This window comes from Haliotis cracherodii, unplaced genomic scaffold (assembly GCF_022045235.1).
Source record: "Haliotis cracherodii isolate W230 unplaced genomic scaffold, xgHalCrac1.p SCAF_4, whole genome shotgun sequence".
Classification (NCBI taxonomy): domain Eukaryota; kingdom Metazoa; phylum Mollusca; class Gastropoda; order Lepetellida; family Haliotidae; genus Haliotis; species Haliotis cracherodii.
The window spans coordinates 30,269,252-30,285,057 of record NW_027266297.1 but is presented as its reverse complement, the minus strand read 5'-3'; the positions used below and the strand labels follow the sequence as shown (position 1 = coordinate 30,285,057).

General features: G+C 41.2%; 1 protein-coding gene across 1 annotated transcript in view; it reads right to left on the bottom strand.

The window, feature by feature from the left end:
• Positions 1-15,549, bottom strand: part of LOC139479212 (uncharacterized) — a 28,848-nt gene extending 13,299 nt beyond the window's left edge. The window contains exon 1 of the mRNA XM_071262065.1: positions 14,689-15,549. Coding sequence (XP_071118166.1) covers positions 14,689-15,013 — 325 coding nt within the window. The 5' untranslated portion in view covers positions 15,014-15,549. The remainder of the gene's footprint in view (positions 1-14,688) is intronic.
• Between the last annotated feature and the right edge of the window lie 257 nt (positions 15,550-15,806).

Genomic DNA, 15,806 nt, shown 5'->3' with positions numbered 1-15,806 from the left:
ACTGAAACAATAGTCCGCTGCCCATTTCAACACAGGTCTACCTTCTAGTTACTGAAACAATAGTCCGCTGCCCATTTCAACACACGTCCACCTTCTAGTTACTGAAACAATAGTCCGCTGCCCATTTCAACACACGTCCACCTTCTAGTTACTGAAATAATAGTCCGCTGCCCATTTCAACACAGGTCTACCTTCTAGTTTCTGAAACAATAGTCCGATGTCCATTTCAACACAGGTCTACCTTCTAGTTACTGAAACAATAGTCCGCTGCCCATTTCAACACACGTCCACCTTCTAGTTACTGAAACAATAGTCCGCTGCCCATTTCAACACAGTTCTACCTTCTAGTTACTGAAACAATAGCCCGCTGCCCATTTCAGCACAGGTCTACCTTCTAGTTACTGAAACAATAGTCCGCTGCCCATTCCAACACATGAGAGAAGCCCTTTGAAGGCACACCATGATACAAAGACGCCTGTTCTTAACAATGTGCATCTCGTGCTCTCCTACAACTGTGTGTAATAAGTACCTTTGATGGAAAATACTTTTTGGAAGGTTTAATGAAGTCTTAAACTACTTTACCATACAAGCTCCAACAGAACACAGTGTTTCATACATGTCCCTTGAGCTTCCTTCCAGGTCACTAAACATTCTCATAAAGTGTACATTCATACACGGCGATATGTAGCGCCTGCAGCAGGGCCAGACCAGGTATACGTTCAAGGTTATAAGAACTGAAACGGTGATTTAAACATGTTTCAAGCTTGATGTATTCAAACATACGGATATTCTTCGTCTATGAGTCATGTAGGTATATGTACGACTATTCCAACACAACGCTTCGGTGATCCTAGAAGTATATGAAACATTGCCATAATAGTTACTCTACACACAAAATGCTCGCTGGAACTCTTCACCTGAGGCTACTAACGAGATTTCAAGCGAGCCAGTCCGAGAGGTAACGAGAGCTTTGCCTTGAATCGTGACACGTATAAAAAGCATTCACCCGTAAGATTATTGAATGTCTCTTTCATTATTGTATTTACTCTGGCATACACAGAACGCAACAAGACATGTATCTTAGTCATGAACAGATTGGCAAAGTAAGTTTAAATTGGTTTAAAGTCTGAATTACGAGCAGTATCATCGGTGAGTGACTGAATCCAATTTATAGTGCTAGCACACTGAGATACCATGCCGCAGTTTAACATGATAACCCCACTCAGACACAGTAAACTGACTCCGAACCGACCAGTCCTTGTTTTAGCCCCTTAATGCCGAGCACCAAACGTCTTGTGCTATTTGGGGATCGAACCCGGACCTTCCGCTCTCCGGGCGGACGCTCTACCACAAGACCACGGAGGCTGTTGAATAAACAGGAACAGTGTGGTCAATACATTCAAGTCTGGGCCATTATAATCTGGCTGCTGGTCGGGTCTGGCAAATAACTTGTTATGTTCTATCACGCAGGTTTATGAAATAAGAAAACAATGTCAAAAGAACTAAAAATTGGAATCAATAAGATATGGAATCACGTAACGAAACACTGCCAAGTTTGACAGATGCGTTGTGGCGTAAATTGAAAACTTCTGTCGCATCAATGAGATCGATATTATTGATCGGATTTCATTGTGTTAAGTACATAAAATCACAGAACAGTCTCAGCTATCGATAACACGTTTGTTAATTGGTCTGGCTGAGATGGAGAATTGAGGATTTGAGTGTCAACCATACATTTCACCGTAGGTGGTGTTGCTATATCGTGTCACCATCAACGTGGGTACGGCTCTTCTAAACACTAAACCTGCCCTTACACCGAATAATTATGTGAAGCGATATAAGACCCAGCTAACACACGACGTTTTCAAAACGTTGTGGAAAGGTTGTGGATTGGTGACGTCGTGATATAACGTTGTCACAACGTTATTATAACGTCAACGTGCAACGTTTATAACAACGTAAAATACAACATTACCACAATGTCAAATACAACGTTCCCTCAACGTAAAAATACAACGTTCCCATAACGTAAAATACAACGTCATCACAACGTTAGGCCATGACGTTGTGACAACATAAATGGGAATTCCACAGAATAACGTTATATGGACGTAACATCCCCAACGTTACCACAACGTAAACACAACGTTATCACAACGTTGTCACAACGTGAAGTTGTTAGCTGGGGATTCACTGAATCAACGTGGGTAAAGTTATCTAAGTAGGAGAACTGTTACTAATAGAACTGGAAATTTGAATAAATTCGGATTGGAAAGAATCCCTGGAAAAACAAGTCAGATTTATAATCGAAACAAGTGGGATATTTAAGCTGCCACTTCACAGTGACCTTCGATGCATCAATGCAAAAAACTCATTGAGCTATGGCTAATTATATATTTTCCACTATACCCGTCCAAATATAGAAGTCAATATAATGGAATAAATAATCTTCGCAAACGTTTAACATCCCGTAAGTTATGTCCCTTAGATGTGTTAGGATCCGCTGATCCAGATTGATCCTGATTATGATCTTTGGGTTTTCGCATCAACCTGTGCTCGGGGCGTAACTAAAGTGGTGAACGTCTAAGACCCACATTTCCCCAGCTTCTTCTGTCGTTAGCTTGAGGGGTGGTGGGGTAGCCTAGTGGTTAAAGTGTTCGCCCGTTACGCCGAAGACACGGGTTCGATTTCCAACATGGGTACAATGTGTGAAGCCCATTTCTGGTGTCCCTCGCCGTGATATTGCTGGAATATTGCTAAAAGCGGCGTAAAACGATACTAACTCATTCGTTAGCTTGCACTTGCTTGCAGTGATAACACCGATGATGTGTTGAAATCGACGATAACCCCAACTCACTCACTCACAATTACTCAGTAAGTGGATTTCTGAAGCTCAAGATAAGATAGTGAGATACCTATGTTCTGTTGTAGAATGTATGACCTCATTGTTACAGTGGGGCTTTAATTTTCAAACGTGAAAACGTTCCTGGAAAGAAAGATTTGATTTATCTCGGAGCAAGCGTAAACAACTCACCTGACGTTGTAAGCTGGCAAAAATGTTATTGTGTAGGATGGTGCAATTATAAACTTGAATATGTCATTTTGATAACAAAACAAATAAATTAAAAAAAAATATATATATATATGTACATAGTTGTTCATTCTGGCGTGCCGACTGGAGGGATGAAGTCACTTCTACAGTAAATTACGTTTATAACGAACACGCTTATAACGAACTGTCGGATATAACGAACTGTTTCTTGGTGCCGTCCATTTTCGGTATAGATGTTGTTCATATGCTTATAACGAGCTACGGTTATAACGAATTCAAATTATTGGTCCCTTTGAGTTCGTTATAACCGTAGTTTACGGTAATTCGTATCACGCCCATCGGGTAGAACGCTCCGCTAATCGTGATCAGGACATGGCTTAGTATTAATGACCATGCCACGCCTGCCATTCACTTGCTTAAACGCTTACATCATTGAACAGCATTACAAATACCTTACATCTAATTCACCTTCTCACTACAAGTCCGTCATAGTGACCTGAGGCTAAAACCATGATACTGAACCCTCTATAAGATTCCCTAACGCAATTTATGTAGCGACTTGCTTACTGTTAAGTGGGATTTACCGGTCTACTGACTCTGATGAGCTGAGTATCAGCAATCACATTATGTCTTTTGAGCAGCTTGGAGAAAACTTCGGAGATATAATATACCATACACACGATTATTGTTGTTGCTTGTAGCTTATACGTGGCTTGTGATTCATAAACAGTTCTGATATACATGTTGTTGCGTTTACATTACGTACATTAATAAATAGGTCGGCGTTATTTACTACCTTTTTGCCCGCTATAATATTAATACAACCTTGTCCTTAGCCGTATAGCCTTTGGATTTACAGATAGGATTTATTCTGTTTAAGTGACTCCGGTGCAGATGAGTGCTTACAAAGAATTGCGTGGCAGGAATATCTGAATATGGGCAAACGCCGTTTGAAATATGATTGTTTGGTTTGGTTTGTTGTTGTTTGTACGCCGCACTATTCCAGCTATATAACGACGGTCTGTAAATAATCAAGTCTGGACCAGACAATCCAGGACCTGACATCATGAGCATCGATCCACGCTATTGGGATACGATGACATGCATCAACCAAGTCAGCGAGCCTGACCACACGATCCCGTTAGTCGCCTCTAACGACAAGCAGAGTCGCCATTACGGCAAGCACAGGTTGCTGAAGACCTATTCTACCCCGGATCTTCACGGGTCGTTTGATATATGATGTCAAAACGGTGTATGTAACTTCGGTGGTATTTGTAGCCTGGCTTTCGGTGATATATTCAGTCCAGGGGCACAATAGTACCCTCGTTTCATATCATTAATAAATAAAGGCAAAATTGCTTAAAGGGAAGATGGGTTGAGTATGCATCTCCACGTGCTTGCATTGTTGTATTTACTTTCAAATGCTAGGTTAAATTACTTATATTTGTAGTTTAAAAAGTGGCTGGGGCACATTGAACTTGTTGTGTAAGTGTGTTCCTTCTGCGGTAGACCAATACTAATCAGAGCACGTCATGAAGATTGTGGGTGCGGAGAGGTGAAATGGTTCGTGTAAGTCCGTAAATGACGTGTGCTGCCGATAGTGCAGGACAGGCTTACCATTTTCGCTAACACCTCGCGTCATCACTGAATTTCAGTGTTCCTGCCATGCGGTAAATATTATTTCACCCACTCCTGTTACATAATTTCCACTACTATTTTGTAGTCCGCCCGGAGAGCGGAAGGTCTGGCTGCGTCATACCAAAAGACGTTACAAGATGGTCCTTGTTGTTACCCTGCCTGACGCCCGGCATTAAGGAGCTCAAACGAACCCCATTTCACTTCACCTCAGACAGCCTCCGTGGTCTAGTGGTAGAGCGTCCGCCCGGAGGGGGGAAGGTCCGGGGTTCGATCCCCGACCGCGTTATAGCAAAAGACGTTAAAAGATGGTACTTGTTGTTACCCTGTCTGGCTCTCGGCATTAAGGGGCTAAAACAAGGACAGGTCGGCTCGGAGTCAGTATGATGTGTCTGAGTGGGGTATTCATGTTAAACTGCGGCATGGTATCTCAGTGAGTTAGCACTATAAATCGGCATCAGTCCGGATTAGTACAAGCAGCCACACAAACACACACACGTACATGCACGTCGCTATATAAGTGTAATAATCTTGGACGCGACGTTAAACCCCATTTCACCTCACCTCACCTCACCTAACCTCACCTCACCTCACCTGACCTCACCTCACCTCGCCTCGCCTCGCCTCGCCTCGCCTCACCTCGCCTCACCTCACCTTACGACTGTCCCACAGCAGTACTCCAGTAGTAATACATGCTTTTAAGATTGCGTGCCACACATGCTCCTGGCTGTATCAGCTTTCCTAGAGGAACGTAAGAAGCTGGGTTCCCTACACCTCGACGTGGCTGTATTATTTACTCTCATTTGTCCTGAAGAATATTTACCCTTAACGGAAACTAATACAATATGTATGCTACCCCGAAATTTAGCGTTCTCTCTAATTCAATTTCACCGGATTAACTAGAGTCGTGGAAACATGGAGAATATACTGTAATTAGTGTGTTCCGAATTGTAATGTCCAGATGGATACGTCTCCGCGTCATTTGGCCGGGTGAAGGTGTTCTCGAACCAACACGAATACAGACATATTGCTATTTCCCAAAGTCAGTGAGGCTTGTGTATTATCACGATCTTTGACAAACAGAACACCCACCGTGGGGTTAAAATAGGTCCCCCGCAACCTACGCTGGTCCTACGAGGCGTGGTCGGTCTCCGTCCCCTGGTTGATTGCGTGTCCTCGTACCCTGACCGCGTGGATCGTTGCTCACAATATCGATCACTGGTTTGTCCTGTTCAGATTAGATTGTTGACAGATCGCCGTCATATAGCTGGAATATTGCTGAGAGCGGCGTTAAACAACAAACAAACATAACACCGTTATGAAACAACTGATATGTCTCAAACAGTTAACACAAGGAAAGATGGTACTTAATTCGTTACTACAGAGGGTGTGGGGAGGGGGGTGGGGTGGTGGTACTGCGTCCTGTATCTATATCTACACAGTAGCCCTATCTCTATATTCACACAGTAGCTATATATCTATATTCACACAGTAGCTATATGTCTAAATTCACACAGTAGCCCTATCTCTATATTTCGTATCCCGTACTATCCAGCCGGACATCCAGTAGCCCTATTTATATATTCACACAGTATCTATATAATTATATTCACACAGTAGCCATCTTTATATACTCACACAGTGGCTATATATCTATATTCACACAGTAGTTACATGTCTATATTCACGCAGCAGCTATATATCTATTTTCACACAGTAGTTACATGTCTATATTCACGCAGTTGCTATATGTTTATATTCACACAGTAGCCCTATCTCTATATTCCGTGTAAGGTACTATCCAGCCAGACACACAGTAGCTATATATCTATATTCACACAGTAGCCCTATCTCTATATTCCGTGTCTGGTACTATCCAGCCAGACACACAGTAGCTATATATATATATTCACACAGTAGCCCTGTCTCTATTTTCCCTGTACTGTGCTATCCAGCCAAGCACACACTGAGTGGCGTGGTGGCTCCGAGCTCGGCGAACACATCACCTGAGACATCTTCACACTAGGAGGCTTTGTTGAGGGAATAACAATCAAAGGCGTTCCCACAATGAGGGGATCAAGGTGTCTTAACTCCAACTTGTAATCAGGTGTGAGGAAGGGCCTTCGTGGGGAGTGGGACGGAGAGATCTGCGTATTAATTTCGTGGTATGGGGTCGCGTGGTGTTGGACATTCAGTTTAGGTTAAGGACATTCAGATTTCATTCTCAACTCCCGGGGAGGATATAGAAACGCAACAGATAGATGGACAAACACGCAAGCAGGCTTGATCACAGATACTTGAGTCCTTGTAATTTTTGTGTTCAACTCAACACAAGTCCACTGTTTCCATAACACAGCACCACAAAAGTGATTTTAACAAAGTGTGTGAGTGAGTGAGTGAGTGAATTGTGTTTAACGCCTTTTTAGAACAGCATTTCAGTTATATCACGGCGTGTCTGGGAGGAAATGCCGAAGTGATGCAGTTCTTAGACGTTTCTAACTTTTGGGTGGTGTGTGTGTGTGTGTGTGTGTGTGTGTGTGTGTGTGTGTGTGTGTGTGTGTGTGTGTGTGTGTGTGTGTGTGTGTGTGTGTTAGTGTGTGTGTGTTAGTGTGTGTGTGTGTTAGTGCGCGCGCGTGTGTGAGGACTTCTTAGAAAATCCTGTATAATGTAACTGAACCCCCTAAGTATTGTGTACATTTAAAGTGCCCCTCCCAACACCTCATGTACAAAATCAGTGAAACACTCAACATGGATGTGTTTGACAAACCAAATCAAAATCCTACAGGAGATGAGACAAAAAGCTGAAGAAGGCAAAAGTAAACATAATAATGAAGTATTTTGCATATGTTTGTTTGTTTGTTGGCACAATATTGCAGCTGTAAGACGGCGGTCTGTAAATAATCGAGTCTGGACCAGAATATCCAGTGATTGACATCATGATCATCGATCCACGCAACTGGGATACGATGACATGCATCAACCAAGTCAGCGAGCCTGACCACCCGATCCCGCTAGTCACCTCTTACGACAAGCATGTGTTGTTCAAGACCAATTCTAACACGGATCTTCACGCGTCTTTTAAGCACGTGTAGAGTGTACTTGAGTTCCCCTTAACATAGGACTAAGATCGCTTTGTGGGACGGGACCCTGACCTATATATAAATAATGTTATATTGAGATACAAGCGTAAAAATAAAATTTACTGTCGAATATTATCCTCATACGTCATAACACGTATAAAATGCCATGCAAGTTTAAGTACTCTTTATTGCTCAACTGTGTATGCACAATCGGAACTACCAAACACTCCTCCCTGCTTGGTGTATTACACAACACTTTAAAGAAAACCACTTCAGCGGATACCAAAAATAACTCCCGTGAAGGGCAATGTTCATACAATACCGAAACAAAATACCTAACCCACTCCCAAATAATACATCAAATGGAGACAGGAGCTGGATAATAAACATTTATACCCCACCCAGGAGTTTACGTGTTTATCTTATTGCAATTACTCACAGCCCACTAATGCAAACATCGTTGCACCTTGATGCATACATTCTGTGTATTTCCTAGTTTTATAACCAGTGTTTGGGATAATATCTGTCTCAGTGTGGCCGCGGCGGGTGGACTAGCCAATATATCCTATTCACAACAATCACGCACGCACACACAAATGTCAATATCATCTTTGTGGACGAGAATAAACAGATGCTAGGGGAACCTTTCAGGACTCTTTGAAATGAAGCTTCAAGATCTACCTCGAAGCTTAAGAGAATATAGTCATAGGGTGTTCGTGTCAGCTGTGTGAGTGAATGAGTTGGGTCAGAATTGTATTTCGGATATTTCTCCGTATTTTACAGGGGGTCTGGATGTGGGCTGGCCACGTGAAGATCCGGGTTAGAATTGGTCTTCAGCAACAAGGTTTGTCGTAAGAGACAAATAAGGGGATCGGGTGGTCAAGCTCAGGTTAATGCATGTCATCATATCCCAATTGCATAGATCGATGCTTATGATGTCAATCGTTGGATAGACTGCTCCAGACACGATTATTTATAGACCTGAAAATGCTGCCCGAGGAAAATTAATTAATATCTGAGATGTTTCACGACTTTGTTAAAACCCAGGAGTATGGTGCTGACAATCCAAGACACATAATCAGAGGGAATCTGGGAGTTAAATCGAACTATCATAGGTTTCTGGTACACTTAAGAAGGAAAACCAAATTGATGTTTGGCACTTGGTGGAAATGGTCACGTGGACGTGTGGTGTTTTTTGTGTGTTTTTTTATTGTTTAACACCGCACTCAGCGATATTACAGCAGTTTGACGGCGGTCTGTAAATATTCCAGTGATTGATGTTATGAGCATCGATCTACGCAATTCGGATATGATGACATGCATCAACTAAGCCTGTCCACCCGATCCCATTAGTCGCCTCTTACGACAACCATAGTCGCCTGTTACAACAAGCATGGGTTGATGCAGACTTATTCTTACCCGGATCTTCATGTGGGTGGGGATAGGCGTTGGGGCCTCCGATTTCGAATTGTGCCCCAGCCAACTATCCTTGTCGGAAGGTGCAGCAATGTTTGACCGGGTGGTCTGGCTCGCGGGCTTGGTTGATTGTGTGGCATTGTATCCCGACGGCGTAGATCGTAATATCACCCCATCCCTGTCTGTCTGCTTCGATTATTTGCAGGCCGCCGTGATATAGCTGAAATATTTTTGACGAAACCTTGCTTTTATTCTGACCGGAGGTTAGGATTTTAGGTGCAGATACTCCCATTGTATGCCACACCTCCATACAGCCGTGACAGAAACATGAGCGTCATACCGCACCCACAGAATGTAAACAATTATTACGACACTACCACATTAACACCCGGGACATATGTTGAAATGACGTGTCTGTCAACGTGGACATTAAAGCAGATGAAAGTCAAACATTGCAAGATCGTAAAATTCATAATATTTCCTTGCAAAGGCATAAACTTGTATTACGTTCACAGGTCCTAACTTTGTCGATCACAATATTGAAGACATAAAGCCTAGATGTGAGGCCCAGCCGTTAACAATATACCTATTCAGATTATAAGAAATCGATTATGTGACAAAATACCATGAGTAAGCTAGTTTTAAATTAATCCATCAACAATGACAATTAAAGTTTTTAACAATGCAAATGGCAAAATTCTGTTAAAACGAAATTATTTCATAAATCCATCCAAGGCGATCTAAATGCCCTGCTGTTCGAGACAACGAGAGTGTAGTTACTGATCATATCCAGCTCTACGCTGGGTTCGAATCCCTGTTCACCCTGATTATGTTTCTAATACCCCGTACAGATGCACACATCTACTAACGAAAGTAATTTTGCACATCTGTAACTATACATACGTGTGTATATGTAAATCTACTATGCGTTCACATGACAATCAACTTAGGTGTGTAAATATAATTTGTAAATTGTTTACGACTTTCAAGACAAAACATTTTTTTTCCTATCAAAGTTGAACGAAAAGAGAGTTACTTCAGGGAAAATGTGTTTGATTTAATTTGTACACAAAGTTTTGACTCCTTGAAACCAAATGAAAACACCGTCCGCTCAACTCTGTATATACGCATAAAGGTTGGCAACTGTTGTTTGTTTGGAGTTGGCAAACGAACAGATATTAATTAGATCATCCTCTTACGTTAACATAAACGTTCACATTGCAACGTATAAACACAGGGTAAATTGACATTTACATTTGCACTTGCGAATTTGCTCCTGGTGTAAATATACACACATGAGTAAACACGTTCACATGACAAGTATACTCATGTATGTATTTCTACACACGTATGCACATATACACACACATGTAAAGGGGCGCATGTGAACGGGGTATACATTTGTCAGACCAAACCCGTGCTCGTGTGTTTCACCAAAGTGGTAAACGGCAGAGACTTGCATCACTTCGGGCTTTCTCTCACACCCGTGAAGAACCGGGTTAGAATAGGTCTTCAGCAACCCATACTTGCCATAAGAGGTGACAATGCTAATAAGAGGCGACTAACGGGATCGGGTGGTTAGGCTCACTGACATGGTTGACGCATGTCATAGTATCCTAATTGCGTAGATCGATGCCCATGATATGAATCATAGGACTGTCTTGTCAAGACTCGATTGTTTACAGACGGCCGTCATATAGCTGGAATATTGCTGATTGCGGCGTTAAACACAAACAACAACAACTTTCTCTCACTTCAGCTGATATATGAACTGAATCACAGCTCAAAGTCACTCACTCATCTTCAAACTCACTCACTCACTCTCCAGTTCTTCACATGATGACACAAGTATAAAGATATAGAATACATTAGGTGTGAATCACGACAGTGTATTCCGCAACCACCCCGAGATAGGTCTCAGATTATGATTTAAACGTATGTAATCCGTCCATTACCCGGCCCCTGGCTTCACACGTTACATGGCGTTATGACAGTTAATCTCCAGTATATAAAGCCGTTTATGACCATTTGCTGCTCGTTAAGGCTTTCGAGCAAGAAACATTGATATGATTATGTAACACCAAGCGTAACCACGTCAATACGCAATCTAATCACACCGGCAGATCATGAAAGAGTATCGGTGATCGATAAACAACAATGGGATACCAAGTGGAAACCCTTGTCCTTGTAATTCTGATTTATAAGTTTTTAAATGTCTTGAACGTTTTTAGAAGTCAGTTGGTGGTAATGAGGTTTTGATAATTCAAGAATATTCTGGAGGGAGTGATATATATGGCAGATTAATTACCTTAATGCTTGGACCATGAGGGTCGGGGATAAAAGGTTATGAGATGTACTGTCGGGCAGTACTTACACTCTCCTTCAGATCACAAGCTGCTTGCTCGAGCGGAATGAAACATGACCAATGCACGCAAGCAATGTAATTTATCAGTACCGTTAATTGTACAGCATAGTTCATTGCGACCATTGAGTCTGTGACCTTTCTGTATCATTAGTTGCAAGCATTACGAGTTCTCAGTACTGTTAATTACAATCAACACCAGTTATCAGTATTGTTCAGCCAAAGCAGTTTTACTTCTCAGTACTATTAATTACAACCAGTGTTATTTCTCTGTACAACTAAGCGCTGAACCACTGAACGGAAGCAGTTTGATTTCTCAGTACCATTGAGCGCAAGAAGTTTGATTTCTCAGTACCATTGAGCGCAAGAAGTTTGATTTCTCAGTACCACTGAACGGAAACAGTTTGATTTCTCATTACCACTGAGCACAAGAATTTTGATGTCTCAGTACCACTGAACGGAAACAGTATGGTTTCTCAGTACCACTGAGCGCAAGAAGTTTGATTTCTCAGTACCACTGAGCGCAGCTAGAATGCTTGCTCAGTACCATTATATTACAAGCAGTATACTTTTTCAGTTCCATTCAATGCAGGCTGTATATATATGTTCTCAGTACCAGTGAATTTAATTTAATTTGTTGAGTACTATTGAGTACTATATATCAGGGGTATTAGTCGCAAGAAAGTTCTCAGTACCATCACGTACAAGCAATACGTTCCAACTACCATTGAGTTTAAGCAACATTCAATCATGAGTGCAAGAAAAATAAGTTTTCAGTATCATAGAATAACGTTAGTACAGACTTCACATTTTAAACAAAACGAGAAAATTCCTACCCTAAACCTGTGTCAAGCACTTAACCTAAATGCATTGCGTGATGCATGTATGCATGATAACAGGTGCGTAGTTGCATGTATATGCATCATGCATAAACATAGATGAAAGGGACGTTTATCACAAAGTAACTTATCAACCAAGTGTGTCATGTGCTGTGGGCGACTGTGTTAAACACCAGGCATTGTACAAAGTGAATATTTTAGGCATGCTTGCTGATGCACAGTGGTATATTTCTGTCAACCATGTATGCTTTGAATTTATGTCGGTTTGACTTTATGCAAACATTTAGTTTCGGCGCATAGACTCCGGATTTAATGCACGTCGTTTTTTTCTCTCTTTGTTCGCACACGTAATGTGTCTGCGCACCTGCTGTTTATTCTAACGCCTCTAATCATTGTATGCGTCTATGCATTAATGAATCTATTCATGGATGAAGACTATATAATTATAACAGTTGAACTACCGTACCTATTTTTTTACATAAACGTATATTAACACATCTGTTCGTATCTCTACGTCCCAAAATCACAGGTAACAATGGTAAATAACTAACACTAACATCTTTATGGTTAAATATTATGATATTCATGATAAACTCAAAGGCAACATGAACAGTCCATGTTTAATTGTGTTTTAGAGGCATACAACTAAACAAATAATTTCAAATAAAAATTATGTCTAGCATTTCATTTATCTGTGCACAATTGATGCTATTGTGAAGTTCCCTTCACATCAGCAGAAGCTTTAACATCTGAGAGAATTTAATGTGTGACTATCTTTCTCACTTCGAACACATTAACCCGAAATCGAGTCCTGACAGAGGTATATTGTGTGCAGTGTTACAAGACTGAAGATCTAGAAAGCCATATAATCCATAATTATAATCATTAATCATTTGTAGTTATCAATAATTATGACCAGATTCTTTTGTCTTTGTGTATTAACAACTCAAAACAAGTTAAAGAACACCTGTGTTTTTCAATATGACTATAGTTAATCTGTCTTGGCTGGTGGGTATTGAAACACAGCCTTCCATTTGTGGGTGTTCTTTAACATGATTTGAGTAGTATACATTATGATACTCATTATAATTGTGTAAATGATATATATATATATATATATATATATGACCAAATATCAGCAAAAGAGGCACTGTTTTATCAATGAAAAAGGTGACTATGCTTGTCGTAAATGGCGACTAACGGGATCGGGTGGTCAGGCTCGCTGACTTGGTTGATGCATGTCATCGATTCCAATTGCGTTGATCGATGCTCATGATATTAATCACTGGATTGTCTGGTCCAGACTCGATTATTTAAAGAGCGCCGTCATATAGCTGGAATATTGCTGAGTGCGGCGTTAAACAACAAACCAACGAACCAATGAAAAGGTAAGTTACCTCACACAATATGTATCAAACAATTCCAATTCATGAAATCCTACAAAACTCCTTTCATAGATTATGTTGCTTTTATCAGTTTGGGCGTAAAGGACGCCATTGATTGAAATATTTGGTTTTATTCCGCTTGTTTGGAGAGTTGCCATTCCCGCTGGGGCACCTGGCTATATAATTCCACTATTGTGTTGTGCGGTCGGCCTATGACACAGTACATGCGTAAATCGCTGGCCTTACTTGTGGAACAGTGTTGTGTTATATCAGTCTACAGAAACTGACGTCTTATTACTCACGACTTAAAGAGATAATACCTTAATCTGGAGAATTATCATATGTTATGCCTTTCTTCTAAGGGTTTTGATAGGATTAGATAGCATTTCGCATTACTTATTACTTATTACGTTTGTAATGCCTGAAATCTCTGGACGTTCCTCAAGTTTATTGGATAGTATGATTATAATCATACTATTAAATTAACTTGAGGAACGTCCAGAGATTATAATCATACTATACAATTAACTTGAGGAACGTCCAGAGATTTCAGGCATTGCCGTGAATATGCATTGTTTCTTATCTAACTGCCGGGCAAAAGAATGTATACACTTGAAAATTGGATTTGACCAAAACCAACCTTACCAAAACGTTCCCAAAAAGAAAACAGCTGCCGAAATTAAGGGTCCAAAACACAAGTATGATATACTCGTATCAAATAATTCACCATTCATTGTTTTAATCATGACAGGTAATATTTTTGTATAATGGGAATTATTAACGTCGGATCTAAGTTGGATGAAATTCGGATCCTTCAATATCAACCCCCCCCCCCCCCCCCCCCCCCCCCACACACACACACACACACACACACACGCACACACACACCCTCTCCATACCAAGGTAAATATATACTTACCTTCATAGTCTGAAGGTATCACAATAGTTTCGTCTGTTTCGTTGTACTTTCTGATTCTAGGATCATACATGACATTTCTGGCCAGGAGTTTTCGTATTGTTCGGGTTTCGAACAGCAACATAGGCTGTGTCAGATTCACAGGCAGAGGTTTGTCCTTGGTGGTCAGTAGAGTGGATGTACATCTCACAACCTGGGGCAGTGTGAACTGTTCTGACAGATCCTCCAGGGAGTAAGTCTGCGTACTCCACTGGGCTTTAGGGTCTTCCGAATGCCCATTCCCATTGACGCCATTCCTCTTCGAGGACGTTTTGGAACGGCTACTCATGGTGACAACTTCAGTCAAACGACGACGACAAACGGCAAACGAGTCAACAGACCCCAAACATCAGATCTGTGTATGACTATCTGATGTTATATCACACAAACGAGTTTATATAACCAAGGTGAAGGCTGAACTTTTCACGTGCCAGTGAAACTATCAAGATTTCACTGATTAGCTTTCAGCACAAGCAGACGACAGTTGAAAGAGCAGACGACAACGTATCGTCTCATCAAAATTGGATAGTCGTGTTGGATGTCAGTCAATGATAAATCCGTAAGTAGGGCAGTATTAATGAAGGGAGGCGATATGAAACATCCGTCCGTGTTTTCGTGAACAAATGTTGTGCTGCCACTAGGATGGACATCAAACTACATTGCAAAGTCAGTCATGTAGAAAGTTAAACTTCCTATGCTTAAACCACTGTACAGGTGTGTATATATCTTCCGTGCGTCTGTTCCGCTTTGAGCTCTCGTTTCTAAGACCAAACAAGGTCGATTTTATCCCCAAATAACAGCAGGCAGACAAAGCTCTCATTTGGTGTGGCCGCACAGTTACGGTAGAAGAACATCAATGGGGATTCTTAGCATGAGTAATCGCATTCACCTCTTTCACAATAACATACTATACGAAGGGAGGCAACTGCTGACAGGGCAAATTCTTCACATTATGTATTACAGCGATAAGCCCCAGGTCAAGTGAACCAATCAATGCGGCTCTTTCAAACCTTAGCAAATACCTACACATTGAAGAACAGTGTATACCACGTAAATATGAACTCATAACTTAGCGTGGAATG